General features: G+C 30.3%; 4 protein-coding genes and 1 long non-coding RNA gene across 6 annotated transcripts; 1 reads left to right on the top strand and 4 right to left on the bottom strand.

The window, feature by feature from the left end:
* Positions 1–309: 309 nt before the first annotated feature.
* On the bottom strand, positions 310–2,640 carry LOC127064549 (uncharacterized). The gene is made up of 4 exons (XM_050995756.1): positions 1,810–2,640; positions 1,612–1,730; positions 1,358–1,538; positions 310–795 (listed from the first exon to the last, which is right to left on the bottom strand). Exons 1-4 carry the CDS (start codon positions 2,521–2,523, stop codon positions 619–621), a joined length of 1,191 nt encoding a protein of 396 aa, XP_050851713.1. The 5' UTR covers positions 2,524–2,640; the 3' UTR covers positions 310–618.
* A 144-nt stretch (positions 2,641–2,784) lies between these two features.
* On the bottom strand, positions 2,785–6,229 carry LOC127064544 (zinc transporter 9). Its single transcript, XM_050995733.1, has 11 exons — positions 6,050–6,229; positions 5,214–5,756; positions 4,964–5,153; positions 4,787–4,869; positions 4,566–4,689; positions 4,344–4,482; positions 3,920–4,243; positions 3,616–3,828; positions 3,407–3,541; positions 3,219–3,332; positions 2,785–3,145 (listed from the first exon to the last, which is right to left on the bottom strand). The coding sequence occupies exons 2-11, from the start codon at positions 5,710–5,712 to the stop codon at positions 3,101–3,103; spliced, it is 1,866 nt and encodes a 621-aa protein (XP_050851690.1). The 5' UTR covers positions 5,713–5,756; positions 6,050–6,229; the 3' UTR covers positions 2,785–3,100.
* Positions 6,230–6,595: 366 nt separating this feature from the next.
* LOC127064564 (uncharacterized) lies at positions 6,596–9,093 on the top strand. Its single transcript, XR_007781737.1, has 3 exons — positions 6,596–7,900; positions 8,629–8,737; positions 8,824–9,093. It is a non-coding gene; the product is annotated as an uncharacterized LOC127064564 (long non-coding RNA).
* Positions 7,909–12,867, bottom strand: LOC127064539 (chromosome-associated kinesin KIF4-like). 2 transcript variants are annotated; one of them, XM_050995728.1, is made up of 14 exons: positions 12,785–12,867; positions 12,438–12,701; positions 11,750–12,185; positions 11,380–11,645; positions 10,847–11,287; positions 10,380–10,770; positions 9,918–10,284; positions 9,508–9,802; positions 9,304–9,410; positions 9,102–9,212; positions 8,797–8,988; positions 8,520–8,690; positions 8,239–8,303; positions 7,909–8,154 (listed from the first exon to the last, which is right to left on the bottom strand). In XM_050995728.1, the coding sequence occupies exons 2-14, from the start codon at positions 12,661–12,663 to the stop codon at positions 8,121–8,123; spliced, it is 3,102 nt and encodes a 1,033-aa protein (XP_050851685.1). In that variant the 5' UTR covers positions 12,664–12,701; positions 12,785–12,867; the 3' UTR covers positions 7,909–8,120. The 2 variants fall into 2 exon arrangements, with proteins under 2 accessions (XP_050851685.1, XP_050851684.1); XM_050995727.1 differs by having other exon boundaries at positions 12,438–12,797.
* LOC127064536 (uncharacterized) lies at positions 12,842–19,930 on the bottom strand. Its single transcript, XM_050995712.1, has 5 exons — positions 19,642–19,930; positions 15,291–19,549; positions 15,070–15,213; positions 13,248–14,716; positions 12,842–12,933 (listed from the first exon to the last, which is right to left on the bottom strand). The coding sequence occupies exons 1-4, from the start codon at positions 19,928–19,930 to the stop codon at positions 14,477–14,479; spliced, it is 4,932 nt and encodes a 1,643-aa protein (XP_050851669.1). The 3' UTR covers positions 12,842–12,933; positions 13,248–14,476.
* Positions 19,931–19,934: the final 4 nt, after the last annotated feature.

Raw genomic sequence — 19,934 nt, 5'->3', positions numbered from 1 at the left:
AAAAGCCTTATTATATATAACACGTTATGTTTACAACAAATGCTTATTTTATTTTCTCTGTATGAACAAAGATTTTTTGCATGATAACAAAATCATCGATCGCATTTATCTCACATACATATATATATATTATCGCTTTTTATCTATTTCTGTGCTCAAATCATCTTTTATAATCTATTCCAATTTCTCATTTTTTACTTTCAATACAAAAACATAAACGCTTTTACAATTAAATACGATATGTGTACACGATCTTTACAAAAAAAAAAAAGAAAAAAATGAAGAAAAACGATTTCTATCGTACAGCCTTATCGTACAGCCATATATAATATAATAATTATTATTTTATTTTTACTGCGTTATTTCGTATGTATTAAGACGATCTTTTAAATGTTAGTGTTAGCTTAACTTTATACATATTGTACATATCAAACGCTCTATTCTGTTACAAATAAATGCAAAAATAGCAATGTTTTGTGACTATAAAGTCTTGTTTAAAAAAAAAAAATAAAAAATAAATGAGAGAAATAAAAACACAATCCACTTGTATGAAAAATGTTCTTGAAAGTTTTAATTTTTGGTTTTTATCATCGAAGAATGATATCCGTTTTGAAAATGTTATTTTGTACATGTAGTTTGTGCAGATCTTTCTATCGATTCAAGATGAATCAATAAAGTATCCTGTCTTATATCAATTGCCACGAAAAACCAACCTAATATGGCAAGTAAATCTTTCGATATGTTTACTTTCTTCCAAGTTGTTAATCCATCAAAAATTTCTTCCATATACATGGTCTAAAAATTAAATTAATATGATATATTTAAATCTGATATTTTAAGGACTTATAGTACTCACCGAAATGAGTAAAAAATATTTGATTAATAGAGATTCTGAAATCAGCGTAATTGATTTTCGATGTAAATTAACTTTTATTATTTATAAGCGTCTGATATCATAAGTGAGCCTCTTAGCAACATATTTAATATACACAGAGGAATTTACTTATAAATACATCAGTTCAAGATTGTCGAGATAAGTTTACTATGAAAATAAACAGAAACTATTACTAACATAATAATGGACTATGTATATATTCAATATGTTCTCGAGAGATTCACTTACGATATCAAACAAATAATAAATATAAAAACTCATAAATAATAAAAGTTCATTTACATTGAAAGGGTTGATTTTAAGATCCACGTTAATTAAATATTCTTTACTCGTCTCGGTGAGTACTGTAAATCTTTAAAATATTGAATTCTTTTTTTATCATCCTGTATACACACACACACACATATATATATATCTTTTTTTCAAATATCAAAAAATATTTTTATATCAAATAAAACTCACATCATTCCATGAGGTATTGTTAAAATTTTGATAATGAATTAACGTTAATTTATCATCCACATTTGCAAATGTTTCATGCAAACATAATGTTGCTAAATACAATGGAATAGCTATGGTAGATCCAATGTAATCTTTACAAATGTTTCTTAATTGATCAACATCCAAACCAGCTAGATCAAATCTTTCAAAAGGAAATTATCAAAATTATTAAGAGAACATTTATAAACAATTGAAATATTATCAATTATACGAACTTGTCGAACGTCGAGACAACAGAAAATGCGATTAGCAATGAAAATAAACTGCAATAAATTTCGGAAAAGTGAGAATACTTCAAAATAAAATCCATCGAGGAGTCAAAGAAAAATTGTATCTAAAAAAAAATAGAAAAAGAAAATTAATTTATTCGCACCATACGATATTCCTCGTAATTGTTAAAAAATTTTTCACACCATTATAAGATGTACTAAAGCCATTCCACCTAAAAGACCTTGATAAATAAATGCTACACGTGTGAACATTTTTTGAGCTATTATAGCTATACTTATGGGTGAATAAATTCGTTTACTAAGACGACCTTTAGATAAGAATTTTAAAACGTTTCTTCGATCATCTTCCTTTGTAATAATTTTAACCGCGTTAAAGCCGTTGTCACTTTGAATGTAGATCTTATCAGTGGTCAATGGAGTTGGAGGTACAGGTTCTTCGTACTTTTTTAAAATTTCTGTTATCGGTATCTCAATGTTACTCGACAGATCATGTATTTTATCACGTTTTTTTGACTTGTGATGTAAATGATTGGTGGAAGAACGAGCATGATTATTCGAAGTTGATGAAAGAACTTCTTCTTTTTCCTTAACTTTCTTAATTTCATTTATTTCAGTTTCATCAGAAGTAGTCATTTGTAACACTTTATCTCGTTTCAAGACTCTTCTCTTTCTTTTACCACGCTTACTTTGACGAAATTGTTTTATTTCTTCCTCATTTCTCCAAGAATTTTCTTCTGATACTTCCAATTGATCCTTCGAATGATTCTTCAACTCGTGAACATCATTGCTTATTTCATTTTCTAATTGATTTAATTCTATATTATCATCAGTCTTCAAAGACCACTTTCTTGAAAGTCTTCGTTTTCTTGAATGTCGACTTCTTTCAGAATTGTCCATCTTACAAATAGAAAAATAATGTCTAATTCTCTTCTAACTTCTTTTTTTCTTCCTAATAGATATTTATACAAACGAAATACACTTTTTATTGTCTATTTCGACGATACAAAGTATACTACTATCGAACATGTTAAGTTACTACTGCATAGCAACACTTTGTTGTGTTCACAGTTGTCAAGGGACAAACGTGATTTAAATATCGATCTGTTTTTGTTTATGTCGAAAGAAAATTTAAACTATTGAGCAGAATTTTATAAATGATTAAAGTAAATAAAGAATTTTTATTCATATGCAATCTCCAAGTATACCTAAATCTAATACATACTGTATAATTATTATTATCTATCACATATACTCTTATTGTTATAGGTACTATATACTATCACTATTATTATTATTATTATTGTTGTTGTTGTTGTTATTATTATTATCATTATTATTTTCATTCATTTTAAATAACCAATCTTCTCCCAATCATTAAAATAATAATTACTCTCTTTCATAGATACATTATAAATTATAATATTGGTATTACAATTAAATATTTACAGAAGAGATCACGGTACTGAAAAATTTCTTATAAAATTTCTAAATCGCAATGTCTGATCTCTGGATGATTTTTCTATAAAAGAAAAGAGATTATATATAATTACATATAGAAAAAAAAGAATACAAATGAGTAATATTTCAATTACCTTTAATTTTAATTCTATTCTATCAATTTCACCACCAAGCATATCAACAATACTCTCACCGTGTTTCAAAAGAAATATTTCTAACTCATCGATATTTTGCATAGCTTTCACTTCCTATAGAATAAAATAATAACTTGTAGAATATTTTTAAATATAAAAGATATAAAAAGCAGTTATTTAATTCGTACCTCCAACATAGTAAGCAGATCATGTTTATCAAGATAAGATCTGGTTAATTCTCGCCCATCAAAATCTAATTCTGCTTTATATCTGACCAAATTGTTACCCATATCGATACCTTTGACATCATGAATAGCTCGAACCTAGAATTATTAACAAACAGAAAAAATGAAAATGGAGTATAATTAATTTGTACAATTTATTTTATCATTTTTACCATTATATCGGACTCTAATACAGCATTGATTTTATCAAGATTTTCTTGCGATATGCTTCTTCCAACTAAAGCTGCAACATTGGTATAAATTATGAAGGATGCTACTCCGCCAAGAAGACCTCCAACTAATAAGGATCCAATAGCATCAAAAGTTGTATTTCCTATGTAGGATGTTAAACCCATACACGAAGCGGCACAAACTAGCCCTAATACCTGGTGAATAGTTTTGTTATAGTTCATTCAAATCAAAATATAAAAATATTTTCTATCTTATGTATATAATTTAACAAGTAAACAATCTTACAGCTGCTAAATCTTCCATTAAAACGACATTCACCGATGGATCTTGACCTGATAATACATATTCCCAAAAAGTTTCTTTCTTCTCTTCTGCTCCTTTTTTAATCGAATTTATAGCTACTAACAAAGTGGCTCCTTCGGAAACTAAGGATCCACCTAAAATAAAGTATGCCCAATAAAAAGACTCTACGGGTGCAGGAAATAGAAGTCCGTGAATTCCGTGATAGATTGATAAACCTGTACCGACACAGAAAATGCCTACGCCCGATATTAAAGAGGATACGTATTTCATATTGGTATAACCGTACGGATGATCGGCGTTAGGATTCTGTAACATAATTATTTCTTGTTATTTTTACAATCATTATTGTTACTTGTATTATTCTTATTATTATTATTTTACGTTTTATCTTTTATATTTTATTCACCTGAACGGACTTATGAATGCCATAAGCTAGAATCAATTGATTACACGTGTCTGCTGCTGAATGTATACATTCTGAAAACATGCTATGTGAACCCGTATATATCCAAGCGAATAGCTTAAACAGAAAATTACTTGCATTTCTGTAATAAAATGCAGTATTATTTTAATCGAATGTTAAGTTGAAAAAATAATGCTATATCTATAAAGTAATAGTAAAACTTACATAACAACTGCTGTTAATACTACTCGTCCTGATCTACCAAACAAACCTTCCGTTTCAATCGTCTCGGTCTTATTACCCATTTCCCGTCTATAGTCTCTCAATCTTCGTTTTACAGTGAAAATATCTGTGATGATTATATTAATGTTGCAAGAACGACTTGTTAAATATTTAATCTATGATAAAGTTCATATAATTAATGTTGTAACTTTAAGTATACTTACTTTGTTGGTATGTTTTCCGTTCGAGTTCTTTCTTCAGAAGCTCTTTTAATAAAGCTTCACGAGACCCCCAGACTTCCAGTGCTCTAAAAGCAGTATAACCTTACTGCATTCGATCAAACATCTTCGGCATCGTAAACAATCATATAGTATGCTGATCCATGTAATAAATTCTCTTACTTAGCTTCGACATCTTTTCTCCAATAAACAGTAATCGGTGGTTCAAATTCGTACGGAGATCTTCGTTTTGTTTTTGGTAGTGTTTCAAGGTCGGATGGTTTCAACAGAAAGTCATTCATAGCTTTTACTGGTGTAATAAAGTTGCGCTCCAATGATGCCGTAGATCTATCGACTCTTAACCTTTTCTTTGCTATATGAAAAATGATTTACAAAGAATCGTTATCAATCTTTTTAATTGATAAATACATACCCTTCTTTGATGTAACTTCCTCTTCTGTGGTTTCTTTACTTTCCATTGCAGGTTTATCGACAGACTCTGCTACCTTTTCTGGATCTTTCTTTTTCTTATCATCAGTCTTAACAATAGGCTCCACATTTAAAGGTCGTTCTTTCAGTTTTCCTAATTTTTCTTCGCTTAATTCAATTACTCTATCTTGACCATCTTGAATCAATGTTTTTTCCTGTTGAAGCAAATCTCCGATCTCCTTTCCTTTTGTATCGTCGGACGCTGTTCGCCGTGTTATAATACAAGTCCATTTTAAGTCCGCAGTTTTTCCTGCTTTTTTTTGACCAAAATTGCTTTGACTATTGGAAATCACGTGTACCTTACAACGTACACCATGGTTAGGTGTTATCAATATATTAGTGCGTCTCTTTGGCAAACCTATTTGAAAAATACAGTGTTCACCTGCACACTGGCAGTTAATGTTTCGAAAGAAATTCAAAAGTGTGTAAGATCTGTGCAGCATAATTCTATATATGTATCTAAAATGCACACAAATTTGACTTGGATCTGAAAAAAAATATGTTAAGTTTTATTCTTAGTACAAAGAAACATTTCTATATTTCTACTGTACATAAAAAAAAAACAAAACATAAGAACACAAGAACTTATGAAAGTCAAAACTGTTTACAGAACCAATAAAAATAATTCAAGATATATAATGTATATATGTTGAATATGTGATATATATATGTGATTTTTCGTATCTATAATTTTCATATGATACCTTAAATTCTTTAATTCTATAAAAAATTATCTTAAACCCTATGAAAAAAAACATTTTATTTTTATAATTTACTTACAATTTTTAGTTTTTAATGATCGAATAACTTTCGACTTGAAATAAGACTAATGATTTTTACTTTAAATTGTCAGAAACCATTCTAATTGTCTTGCGAAGGGCTATGAAACGTCCTTTTTAAAGCCATTCGATTAATTTCGTGGAAATAAAAACATATCAAGATGGCGGTAGTGTCGTAACATTCGTAACAGATTTGATCGGATTGTTAGATTTAGGTGTTGACAATAACGAATTCATTCCTTGCTAGCAAAAATATTTGATTTTTTATATCGTATATTTAATACATGTTCTCTTCTACGCTTTTTAAAAATGTATTTAACTAACATGAACTTTCTTATTTACCGGCATGTCACATTTACCAATTATTTAACACTAAAAATAACTATTTACAATGTTAGTATTAAAACTAACTAAATATTTACATTCACATATCGTGTCAGGAGTTGACAATGCTAAAGGTTTGGAATAGCAGCGAACTCTATAAACTGTTCAAGGTATGAAAATTATAATGTTATACAACTGTCAAGCGGGAATTTATTAAAAAATAGAAAAACGATCGAAGTAATCGAAACTTGTTGTTTATGACTTTATTGTAACTTCAGTGAAAAAGAAGTTATTATTTATATTTAACATTGATGATATTTATCTGCCATATAATTCTAGAATTTATTACTATATGAAAAACAACGTATGTAATAGAAAAACGATATATATTAGGTTATCCGAAAAGTGTTTTGCTACCTGCATGCAGTTGTTTTACTGGCAATGTTTATACAAACATGAAACTGTCAAATGATGTTATTGTCTTCAGTCGTCCTCTAGCTGTCATAACATATGTTTTGTGTACATTGAAGTTCTGTATACACCCTTTCATATGCCTTTAAATATGAAAAATCAAAGGAAGCATATAATGCTGCATTATTTTACAAAAGACAACAGTGCTAAAGATATCACAACTAAGATTTGTAACGTGTATAGAAGTTATGCTACAAGTGTTCTAACAATTGGCAGTTGCTTTAGGAGGTCTAGAACTGGTAATTTTAATTTGGAAGATAAAGAACACAGTGGCCGCCCATTCATTACGAATACGAAACTAATCATGGCTGTGGTTAATGAAAATGCGCGATATATTATTCATGAATTAGCGGATATTTTAAACATTCCGCGAACAACAGTGCATGATAATCTTAGAAAAATTAGCTATATCAATCGCTCTGAAGTATGGATCTCACATCAATTTATAAAGCAACCTCCTTAATCGTGTTTTGACATGTGATTTGTTTCTTTAATGAAACGAGCAAGATCTATTTTTGAAAAAATTGATTACTAGGGATGAGACGGATTTTTTACGAAAATATTACATGTGATCTTGGTTCAAGAATAAAAAACCTTTAACAGTAGTAAGGTTTGATTTCACCCGAAGAAAGTTTTGATGTCTGTTTGATAGGATTGCAAGGATGTCATTTATTACAAACTGCTTCCTCATTGAAACAATCAATTTAGTGAAATATTGTTCCTAATTAGATAAATTGAAGAGAACAATCGTCACAAAACTGTCAGAATTAGCAAACAGTTGAGATGTCGTTTTCCAATACAATAATAACAAGCCTTATGCATCTTAAAGCATCAAGAAAAATTGTTATCATTTAATTGAAATATTCTACCTCATCCTTCATACTCTTCGTATATTGCCCTAAATGATTACTTTATTTTTTTTTTTTTTCGTTAAAAAATATGTGGTAAAAAATTTAATATAATAAATGATATAAAAATGCATCTAGGACAATAGTTTTCTAGCAAATCCCAGAAGTTTTGAAAAGATGGCATTATGCTTCCAGAGAGATGGAGAAAGGTAATAGAACAAGATGGATTATACATAATTCAATAAAATAATATATAACATAAAATGTTGTGCATTTTTATTTCCTTATTTTTTTATAAAATAAAAGAAACTTTATTACATATTATACAATCCGTTATTAAATAAAAACGATATATATATACAATGTAGTTTATAAAGTTAAAAAAGTAATTGAGATTATGATTGAGATGAAAACTTATTTAAAAAAATTTCAAATATCGTTACCAGACAGTTGTTTAATCAATCTGAAAAAAGAATTATAAGATTCATAAAGTGTATATATAAAAATTATAGGAATATAATGTATATATTTGACAATTATTATATACCTTGGTTTCTTTATTGAATTTTCATCTTGATCCTCTTCATAATCTCGGAAATACGAATGGATCAGCTTAAAAAAGAAATATTATTATGTATATATAAAATTATGTAATAAAATTTCTTAATATTTGTAACTATAAAATTATAAAATATATAATAAATATATTTCTGAACTTATATATATATATATATAATATTTAATATATATGATATATATAATGTTGGAAAAACGTAATATAACTTTTTATCTTTGATTTTATTATTAATATTGCATGTTTGAACTTACTTTGTTTATATCATTATTTTGACATAAATCTGGATTGCATTGACAATTAGTACATATGCGATCATTTTTGCGACACGAACAGAGACGAGTAATGCATTTTGTTTTACAGGCGCATTTCACTTCCCCATCAGATGGACGCTTTACAGATTGCCTAGGATTTTTTGTTGTATCCTGGACATAAAAATAATACATATATATATATGATATATATAGATGATGTAAGTAAATATATAATTATATTCATATATAAATTAGGATTAAAACTTAGATATCATACCAAAAGTTTTTGTATTTTATTATAAAGCGGTGTTCGAGTCCAATCTGGATCTTTCTCTACATCATCTTCAACAAAACTGTCATCTGATAGAAAAGAATTTTCATAATATTTTGAAGATATTTTTTGTACTTTTGGAGTAATCATAATTGAAGAATCCTCATTGTTCTTGCTAGAATTATTCTCTTTTAGAACCTATAAAATATATATACAAGTGTTATTAATAAATAAATATATATATATAATGCTTATATTTTAATATTTTAATTATAAATATTTATTAAAGAAAAATCTAAAATATACTGTACTTTTTTCTCAGGTCGATTTAATTGATCTTTATAAGTTTTTATTTCTTGTTTCAGTTTCTCTTCTCTTTGACGACATTCGTCTAAATTGGTTTGTAAATTTGTATATTTTTCCTAAAATTATATTACACTTAATATGATAAAAAAATTTCATATATAAAATGAAATATAAATTGTTAGGTATATTATAATACAATGAACGAACCATAAGCTTCTTTCTATCTTCTGCAGTAATGTCAAAAAGAAATTTAATGGCAACTTTTGCATCAGTCATAGTTTGTATAGTATTAATTCTTATATTTGCTCTATTTTCTGTAAAAAAAAATAATATATACATATAGATATGTATACTTTTTATAGATGTATATAGTCGTGCACACACAGACATACAAAGAGTTTATTTTTATACCTTCGTTTGCTTCATTAATTTTTTGCTGCAAGTCTTGTATTTGTGTATTACGCAAAGTCAAAAATTCCTTAAGTTCTGCCAATTCTGTCTCATCTACATTAGAATCATTTTTAAGTTCTTCTAATTGACACTTTAAATACTTTCTGTCACTTATTAACTTTTGAAGTGAATTTTCTGCATCCACTGTACTTAATAATATTTCAAGTTCTTGTCTCACCCATGATTGAATGTCATTTTTATTATTTAACGTTTTTTCTCTTCTCTCTTTAGCTTTCTTTTGTACTTCAAGTGCTTCCTATTATAAATATTAATATCAAATCATTAATAAAAGATTTCTTTTTAACCTTTTTTTTTTATTTTTTATAAAATTCACATAAAATCTAATATATAAGTAAAACCATTTAATTTACCTTTAATCTTTTATTAGCTGCATAAGCTTCTTCCATTTTTCTCTTGAATACATTTTGTTGTTTATTATGTTGCATTTGTAATCGTGCCATTTGATTAGCCCGTTTTCTATCTAGCTCTTTTAACTTATTAAGTTCTTTTTCTCTAGCTCGTTTCCATTCAGCAAATCTATCCGCATCGTTACGCATTTGTCTAACTAATTTCACTCGTGTTTGTTTTAATGATTGAATTTCATTCGTTAAATTTTTAATTTGTTGTTGCAATTTCTCTTTAGCTTTTAATGTTTTACTTTGCTCCAAACATTTTTGAGTCAATTCTGTAATCTTTTTCTCTAACTCTTGTACCTTCTTACGCCGACTTTCTGCTAATCTATATAACGTATAGTAAAAATTCATTAATTTATATACGTTGAACGACACATATGGAAATATAAATAATTCAAATAATAATGGATTTGAACTTACTTCGAGCCAACATTATTGGCTTGAGCATTACGCAGTGCTACTAAAAGTTCATCTTTTTCAGCTTGAAGTGTTTTGATTTCTTGTTCCATGTCTTGTAATTCTTTAGAATATTCTATAACATGCGAAGAATTTTTTAAAAGTTCAGATATAAGATGTTCCTTAATGGCCAACTCTCTGTTTATATCTTGAACTTGATTATTTCTCTCTGTTTGAAGCAACGTGTGCTCTTCATGTTTCTTATCAAAATCTTCTAAACAGTTAGATAATTCTCCATCACTGGCTACATTATCTATATCATTTTCATTATCCTTTATTATAGGTGATTTTAATTCCAGAGACATTGCATGATTAAAGAGTTCTTCCGATGTTTTCTTTTCATTTGTTTGTATATCTAGATGTTGAATAACACTTTATTCACAAAATCCAATTATAAAGAGTAATGAAAACATTTTGAAATAAAAACTTACCAAGTATTTTTTGATACATAACTTTTAATTTAACATAATGTTCGTCATTATGTTTAGAACTTTCACTATAACTATCTAATAATTCTTTACAATCTTCCAATACTAAAGCCATCTCAGCTTTAATTTTATCGTGTAATTGTTCTGCTAGCTCAGTTTTTTCATGCATAAAAACCATTTTAATTAAATTGCCATTTAATTGTTCTGTCAAATCTCTAATCTTTTGTTGTAATAGTTCATTCTTCTTTTGTAGCTCTTGACAATCGCTCGAACATGATTGCTGTGATTCTTGATGCAAAAAAGCAAGTTTCAATTTTTGTACTAATTCATTTAAACGATTAATTTCAGCTACTCTTGGATCTTGATTAACAACCGGTTTATTCTTTATTTTTCGTGCACGATCTGCATACCTTAATGTGCTAAGTGTTTCATCCATATTATAATCTATGCAGAAACATATCATAGTACAGAAACAAAGTTGTGTATGGGCTAGATAAATAATTAATTACTTATTTACTACATATTTAATGTATTACCTGCTGGACTAACACAAGCTATCATAAGAGTCATAGAATTACCACCGAGTGAATCTTGTAATAATCTTGTAAGTTTGCTATCCCGATAACCAACATATGAATTACTTCCATTTTCTCCTAATTGAGAAATAACGTTTCCCAATGCCAATAAACCTTTATTTATATGAACGCCTTCTTTGAATCTTTCTCCAGTTGCTTGTGTTTTTTTAGAACGTTCAGAGCCAGCTAAATCTACCAGGTGAAATTTTGCAGTTGTTGCTGTATTGCTATAGTACAAGACACATAAAGAAAAAGGTTGCTTATTTTTTATATTTTTAACATTTAATAAATATTTTATTATTCAAGATGAATATCTGAAGAAAATTCTTACGGATCATTTCCTTTCTGTTGTTGAATATGTAATGTAAATATTGCGTGACTTCTACTACTTTGAGCATTCATTGCTGTAGAACCTGTTACTCTACCTTGCGATCCTTCGATTAAACATTCTAAACATTCATCGGCACTTTGTACTTCTTTCTCCGTAACACCAACAATTCTTATTCCTTTATTATCTTCTCTAATATCTACAGTACTATGAGTACGTTGTTTGTCTGATAATAAGTCGTATAATTGTTCCTGATAAAGTTCCATGAAGGACACAGACGTCTTAAAATTCCATTCCTCTTTAGATGCCACTATTTTAAATATATCTTGCATAGCTCGAGGTATAATACCCATATCCTCTACTCCACTATAATCAGTACCCATTGAATGTGTTTTACCACTTCCAGTTTGACCATAAGCAAGTATCGTAACATTGTAACCTAAAAGTTTACAAAACTTAAATAAAATAAAATAAATTATATCATATTATCAAATTATTAATTATCATATTATCAAATCTTTTAAAAAATTCTTAATTTAAAATTAACAATGCTTTTATTTACAAGTAAAATAACGAATGTTTTTATATAAAAAGGATTTATTATTAAAAATTAGGAAGATAATAAAAATAATTATAAAGTTTTGATAATAAATATCCTAGTTTAGTTTATATAAAATTTTTTCATAAATACCATCAAAAATACGTGTCACCATTTCTTTAATAGCTGTGTTATAAAAATTTTCTTGATTAACATCCGGAGCAAAAACATAATTAAATGTAAATGCTCTGTCTGTATTTTTTATAATTATTTGCGGTTGTCCAGGTGTTGTATCTAAACATTCTTCACAACCCTTTTCTATTTCACTTTTTATCAGCGGTCTGATACGCACGGCCACACGGATTGTGTCCTCAACCATCTTCAAAAATATATCTTCTTTATATTTCTTAAATAATCCTTTAACAAAATTTTTACTTTACACCTTGATCTTCTTTTGTCCTTTAATTATATTTTAAAGGACCGTAATGTCTTCAACCTACCGTTACGTCTTCAAGATTTTAAAATCAAACTCAGATTAGCCAACTTAATGTAAGAGAAGAAAAACTTTCACTGCGCTCCTATGATGGCACTGGTGTCTACATTTTGAACTGTATGTAAGGGTCAGTGTTGCCAACTCCTAACGCGATATCTGAATGTAAATATTTATAATTACTTAGTAACATGATAAATAGTTATTTGTAGTGTTAAGTAATTGGTAAACATGCCTGCCAGTAAATAAAAACGTTCATGTTAGTTAAGCAAATTTTCAAAAAGCGTAGAAAAAAAAAACACGTATGTCGGTATTGCGATATAAAAACTAAGATATTTTTAAGTATTGTGATGACCTCAAATTACATGTTATATAACATCGCAATGAGATGACGCCATATTGTTTTTCTACCGGTAATTTCATTACGTCTCTCTTATAATCTTTTAAAATGTGTTTTTCTATCTCTTTCTTACTTTTTCTTTCTTTGTCTGCAGTAGTCATGCACATTTAATTTATGTTGTAATCGACATAGTTGCATATTACGCGATATAATGGAATCATTAAAATGTATCGTAAAATAGCCGTTTGGTTATCAACTTTTCTAAATTTCACACGTTCGTGTTAACTTGTTTGTCACATGAGAGAATGTAATATCAATCGATGTGTCTTTTATTATTAATTAAATAAGGTGCATAGGTTATATACGTAAGGATATGAAAAAAAAACGAAGATTTACGCGGCAAATTTGAAATAATCTTCGAAGTAGTGTGAGTATACAGTGCCATATGTATTACACTTATCGTTCATAAAATGTGTATAATTTACAATTAAAGAAATTTAATGCTAAACATATATGTACTAAATTAATCGATTATTTTGGAAGATGTTCGAAATATATTTGATATTATACCTATACATTAATTCGATATAATGAGAATATCGAACGGTTAATCATCGCGATATATTCAATATCAACATTTCTATGTATTTTTTTTTTTTTTCAATTCGGTTTATATAACGTTTTACTTTGTTATACTCCTTTATGAAATCTTACTTACGTGATACTTTTTCGAAATAATACTCTCGATATAAAAAAGAACAAACGAAACTTTGCACTTTGCACGATGATTACGATTATATGAAAGAATTGTTAGTATTGTGTACCAAAAAAATAAATTAAATAATATTTAAGAAATCGAAACTTTCTATTTTATATCTTGGAATAGTTTTGAACGTTCGTGATGTATGTATATATATATATATATATATATATATATATATATATATATCGTAGATTCACATTGATTCAAAATGGACGATGTAAATTGGATACCATATATCACAGATTCGAATTGGATGCCAAAAAAAAAAGAAATATAGAGGAGGCGGGAAAATTTGAGATTCGATCAAATGAATTCGTAAAACGTACTTATTAATAACAATATCAACTGTGATTCATTTATAATGACTAGAGAGTACGTGTTATTACGTTCAATTCTATTGTGAATACTATAGCTATAATCATCATTATTATCATCATCATTATCATCATCATCGTCATCGTTATCATCCTAAATCAATGAAAAAATATTTTCATTATTAATGAATACTTTCTCGATGTTATCCGTTGTTATTTAATTATTAAGCAGAAAGAGGCAATGTAGGAGGGCGAAAGAGGGAGGAGGGGTGGTGTTAAGTATCGTTATCGAAGTGACGTGCTTTCTGTAATAGTTATAGCCGAAGGACTTTTCTTAGAATTCCCATAACGCCCAGTAAGTGTTTTTTGACTTGAATTCATTGATTTCAATCTCGGACGTATCGGTGAATCTTCTCTCGGACTGCCATTAATATTTTCAAAATCCCAATTGGTAAAGTGTTCTTCAAATAATTCCTCGAGTTTCTTCGATAAATTCTCGATCTTTTTCACTCGATCATTGTCGTTCTATCATAAGAAAATATAACAAGTTTCTTTTTCTATTAATTCGTATTAATGAGATAGAGTTAATAATATTAATATAATATTAATATAATGAATATTTATGAATATCAATTTTTTATAAATTTTTATAAACAATATATTTATAAATATAAACATAAGTGATATTTATAAATTTTTATAAACGATATCTATATGTAACATATAAATATAAATATGACATTTATAAATTTTTATAAATTATATATTTATAAATATAATATATAAAAGTGTCTTACAGATACGATGGCTTCACTTAATAACTGAAAAATACACGAAAAATGAATAAATAATGAAAAGTGCAAATAAATGTTACAAACCTTGTGATAAATTTTCGAATTATGAACGATCCTTCGAAAATCTCGAACAGCATGCTCGATCTTATGATAAATCCGATTTTTAATTTTATATTCGACCGTTTCAAGAAATAATGGACTCTTGATAACTTTGCAATAATCTTCCATCTGCAAAATCGTGCGTAGATTGGATCGAATAAATATCTAATAATGAGAATAATTTATATTTTATTTTGAACACTAACCGTTCCAATAGTAGTGGACGATCGATCTGTATTATCGATCGAGGGTGGACATCTAAAAATTTTTGTTTCGTCCATTTGACAGAGAGCTCGATGAATAGCTTCTAATTTACTCAAAGCAAGCGGACTTAAACTTTGTTTCCTTCTTGAACTGTACCAAACTGACCAACCCCGATCATTCGATTTATTTCCATATTTTGTTGTTTCAACAAAATTATCGATCGAGTCACTATTTTCTCCTTTCTTTTTACATTGCAAAGATTTATTTGCAGCAGATTTAGAAGATAAATTGATCATCGATGATAATGACGTTTCGTTTCCAGCCATTTTTGATTTCGAACAAGAAAACGATCCATCTTCCGATCTACGGTCTTCGTTATCGTCTATAATTCTCGATGTCTTTTTAATCGGAGGTTTTCGCGATTTATGTAACAAGTGATAAGATCTTTCGGAATCTTTGCGTTGACATTTACGTCCAGGGATCGGTACGATCGTAGTATAATTTAGAGATGAATTCGAGGTTACAGGTTTCTTCTTTACCGATCGTATTACGTTAGACGACGATCCGGTAGAAAATCCTGTCGATCTGCGTACAGTTTCCGAATAAGTAGCACGTCCTACAGTACTTTCAGTATCCTTTTTGATCCCAGTTAAAAGATCGTTTTCGTTGAGTCGATCGGTAATACCGATTTCTCTCGAAGCAATCGTTTCTTCTCGATCTTTGATCGTTGTAGTAGCTGTGATCGTTGTTGTAGTCAAACCAACAGCTGTTATCGAAGTTAAACACGTTCGTTCTTCCTCGATCATGGAACTGTTCGATGATTCTGAACTTTCTGCTATAGTAAATTCATTTTTTCTTCTTCTCTGTTTACCCATCATACTAGCATTGTTGAGAGTTCTGATAAGCCATGAATCAGTTTTTACGTTAGTTTTAACATTGCGATTCTCTTGCGAATTTAAGAGAACGTTCGTACGTGGAGATAATTTACTAGTTGATCCAGAATCATCTTCGGACGCTTCGTAACTTGATGCATCGATTCCTACAACATCCTTACGTTTTTTCATTGATTTTATTTGATTATGTTGACCTAGTTTTTGACGATGTAGACTTTTCAATGACTCACGATCTTCTTTGTCACTTCCTTTCTCGATTTTAGTATCTTCGTCGTCTTCGGAGTCATCATCGTCATCGTCAGAATCATTGATCGTCTCTTTTACTGTATCCTTAACGTTGAGAGCTTCCAATAGGATTTCTGCTGAAGCACATGCTGCTTTCCAAGTAACGTCTTGTTCAAGATTGTCCTTGGTTGGGGTAACACGTTTTAAAATGGTCGGTGAATTGTGTAGCGAGATATTTTGCGTTGTTGTAGAGTTTAACGTAGTTCGAGTTACTGGTGTTGAAGATGCCAATATTCTAGGGATTTTTTCTCCTCTATTTGAATGTATATTTCTATGATTATTTCCAGAACCACGTAAATTATCTGCACGTCGTGGATTACCCTTTCTCTGATGTCTTTTCTTCGGGACATTGTAACTGCCAGGTTTCATGTAAACTCTTACATCTTCTGAACTATCGTATTCTTCAGGAATTTGATTATGAACATTTAATCGTTTGCCAAGTATGTGTTCGGCATTCCAAGGTGCACTTTGAATACTTTGCATGTTCCTTAATGTTTGAAGTTGTCGATTCGTATCAATTTGTAATTGTCTGGTAAAGTCTATTGTATTTCTAGCAAGAGTTTCTCCTCGATGAGACAATGAATGGTGTTGAGAAATATGTTGTTGTTGTTGTTGTTGTTGTTGTTGTTGTTGTTGTTGTTGTTGTTGTTGCTGCTGCTGCTGCTGCTGTTGCTGCTGTTGTTGTTGCTGTTGCTGTTGTTGTTGTTGTTGTTGTTGTTGTTGCTGCTGCTGCTGCTGTTGTTGTTGTTGATGTTGTTGCTGCTGCTGGGCTTGTCCATTAGTATTTCTCATGCTGGCGAACCAAGCTGAAAGATTAGCAGTCATCTCTTCGGATTCCTTGTCTGGTATATCCGGCTCAATTTGGCTTAACAACGTCATTCTATTTCTTGGAACAGCTGATAATTCGAGTTGATCAGTTGATGATTTGCCGATATAAACTGGAGCACCGATATTCGATTTGTTCTCGTACATCGTTCTATTATCGACGTGTGTTATCGGAACGTTGTCATTACCAGAGTAGAAATTTCTAGCTAGAGTATTTCCAAATATGGAAGGATCATAATTTATATTTGTAGTTGGTCTTTGAATACCGTAAACCAATCCTGTTGTATTCATACATGGCGATGAAATGTTGCCGTCAAAAAAGAACTCTTGTTTTCTGTCTTTCAATAGCCATTCTTTCGAACTCTCATGATTTCTCTCCATAACGGTACTTCTCAAATGAAAGAACTCTGCGTTGAGAGATCGTTCTGATGTATCAATTTTGCTGGACAACGAGGAAGCGTTTTTGCTGCGAAATCTGCTACCTGTTCGTACGTTATTTTTTGTACGATTTAATGATTTCTCACTGCCTATCGAAGATACTAAATTTTCGGTGATTGTCCACTTACTTCGTAATTTTGTTTCTTTGCGATAAGTTTTTTGCGTACCGTCGGTCGATAAGGTAGGTACCACTACTTGTCGTTGTTCTTCGTCGTTCGAAATTTCGTTCTTATTTTCCTTTCGATGAGAAAGATTAGACTCGTTCTTTGAACAATCGAAGAGATCGATCGACGTATATAAAGTTACGTCTCCTGGAAAAGATGTCATGGACGTCTCAACGAGTCTTTCGCCTTTATTAGCAGACATCCGACTGTTTTCTTCCAATCTTAAAAAAGCTTCTACGATCTGCCGAAGCAATTCGTAAGTACTTTCTTCCCACGTTTGAAAACATCGAAGTAATTCGTCATCTAATTTCTCAGCTAGACTAGGGTAATGTTGTTTGTTCAAATAATTATCGAGAATGAGCCAGCCGTTGCTGACCCGTAACAAAGCTTTTATTAAGTCCTTAGCAAAAATACGATCGCCAGCGAATATTGGAAAGCAAGTTGAAGATTTTGTAATAGCTGTTCTAGTAGCCGAAGACAAATTTATCAAACGATCGCACTTTCCATTGGTTTCCAAAGTTTCTGAATTGAGAATAATCTCGGCTTTGGTGCAACCCCAATAAGCCGTTTTTCGAATCAATTCTGGATATTGTGATCTGTCCGTACATGGTCCATCCGTTTGAACGGCTATAGATTTACTATTTTCATTTTTATTATTCTCATCCGTGCAAAAATTAGAGAACCAGTTGTTCTTGTTGGACGGATTATCACCAGCCCCATCGAAAAACGCGATAGTTTCTGATTTTTTTCCATTACGTGATTCTTCTTTGCTGAGGTCGTTCGATGACGTAGTATTGCATAATGCCGAGACCATTTTTTCAGCTTCGAGAGTGAATTCGAAACTTGCCGAAGATTCGTCCGAGCAAGCACCTTCTTCTTGTATCTTCTCAACTATTCGTTTCTCCACCGTTCGTGGAACAGATGATTCTTTTGAATTTGATTCGAAATTATTCACTGAAGTAGCTTTGTTTTCATGTACCGACCAGTCTCCGTGATTGTCTGTTTTATCGATTGTATTGATTGGAATTGTGTTATCGACGATCGGTAACTTATCTTTCGAGTATTTCGACGAAATACTATCAATATTTGTTTCTGATAATTTTTCACGTAATTGACCAGCAAATAATAAACCTATTTGTGGATTTGGAAATATTTGTGTAGCTTGTACCGTTTGTATCGGTCCTGTAATCTGATTATTCGTGAAAGATGTTACAGTAGTATATGGATTGACGTTCGCCAATTGAAACGCATTTGGATTCACCGTTTGCAAACTGCAAGCATTTGCTGAAGATATATTGTAATAAGAACCGTGAGTCGATGATTGTTGACGTTGAGCTAGTTGAGATTTTTGTCGGTCTTGGAGCAAACAGAAAGTTTGTGTATCCGGTGGCTTGACATATGGGGTTTGAGGTATCAATGTTACGGCGGAATTGTTGTAAGATTCTCCTGGAAGTCCACCATGTGCAAAATTCGATGATGTCAGGATGAAAGATGTGTTTGACGATGGTAACGTGGAGTTGCTCGACTCTTGTTCGAAAACAAGCTTCGAATTGTAGGATGATTGTTGAGTATGCTGTTGCTGCTGCTGGTGTTGTTGATTATATTGTTGTTGGCCACGGTTAATCTTATTCTTGAATTGCCATCTATTGGCCTTGCCTAGGTATATTTAGAATGTTTACGTTAACGATCATCGAAAGAATCGGATTGGTTGATTGTAAACAGGTTATTAGCGATCTCTAGAATTTAACCTTGCATTTGCAAAGAAATGGGTGTTGATATTCCTGCGTGTCGTTGAGTTGTAGGATAAATGCATGCTGGATGTATTCCTGGAGCATAAGGCTGGAGAGGTATTACTGGATTGACGATAGGCCCGTAAAGGATTTGTTGTTGTTGTTGTTGTTGCTGCTGTTGCTGCTGCTGCTGTTGATGGTGATGATGGTATTGTTGCTGTTGTTGCTGCAGAAGAGACGACGTTGATGCATTCGGAACGGAAGATTGCAGAGACGACTGACTCGATCGTGAAGTCGCTGAATGCATGATC

The sequence above is a fragment of the Vespula vulgaris genome, chromosome 6 (assembly GCF_905475345.1).
Source record: "Vespula vulgaris chromosome 6, iyVesVulg1.1, whole genome shotgun sequence".
In the NCBI taxonomy this organism is placed as follows: domain Eukaryota; kingdom Metazoa; phylum Arthropoda; class Insecta; order Hymenoptera; family Vespidae; genus Vespula; species Vespula vulgaris.
This window is presented reverse-complemented; position numbering and strand designations above follow the sequence as displayed.

Coding starts and splice junctions, on each gene's coding strand:
- LOC127064549 (XM_050995756.1), bottom strand. CDS start 2,523: ATGGACAATTCTGAAAGAAGTCGACATTCAAGAAAACGAAGACTTTCA. Junction 1,731..1,809: donor CTTTAGTACATCTTATAATG/GTGTGAAAAATT, acceptor ATTTTTTTTTAG/ATACAATTTTTCTTTGACTC. Junction 1,539..1,611: donor GTTGTCTCGACGTTCGACAA/GTTCGTATAATT, acceptor TCCTTTTGAAAG/ATTTGATCTAGCTGGTTTGG.
- LOC127064539 (XM_050995728.1), bottom strand. CDS start 12,663: ATGGTTGAGGACACAATCCGTGTGGCCGTGCGTATCAGACCGCTGATA. Junction 11,646..11,749: donor CAACAGAAAGGAAATGATCC/GTAAGAATTTTC, acceptor CTTGTACTATAG/CAATACAGCAACAACTGCAA. Junction 10,285..10,379: donor GCCAATAATGTTGGCTCGAA/GTAAGTTCAAAT, acceptor TACGTTATATAG/ATTAGCAGAAAGTCGGCGTA.
- LOC127064544 (XM_050995733.1), bottom strand. CDS start 5,712: ATGCTGCACAGATCTTACACACTTTTGAATTTCTTTCGAAACATTAAC. Junction 5,154..5,213: donor GGAAGTTACATCAAAGAAGG/GTATGTATTTAT, acceptor TTTTTCATATAG/CAAAGAAAAGGTTAAGAGTC. Junction 3,542..3,615: donor TATTAGAGTCCGATATAATG/GTAAAAATGATA, acceptor TAATAATTCTAG/GTTCGAGCTATTCATGATGT.
- LOC127064536 (XM_050995712.1), bottom strand. CDS start 19,930: ATGCATTCAGCGACTTCACGATCGAGTCAGTCGTCTCTGCAATCTTCC. Junction 15,214..15,290: donor CGTCCACTACTATTGGAACG/GTTAGTGTTCAA, acceptor ACGATTTTGCAG/ATGGAAGATTATTGCAAAGT. Junction 14,717..15,069: donor ATTCGAAAATTTATCACAAG/GTTTGTAACATT, acceptor TTCTTATGATAG/AACGACAATGATCGAGTGAA.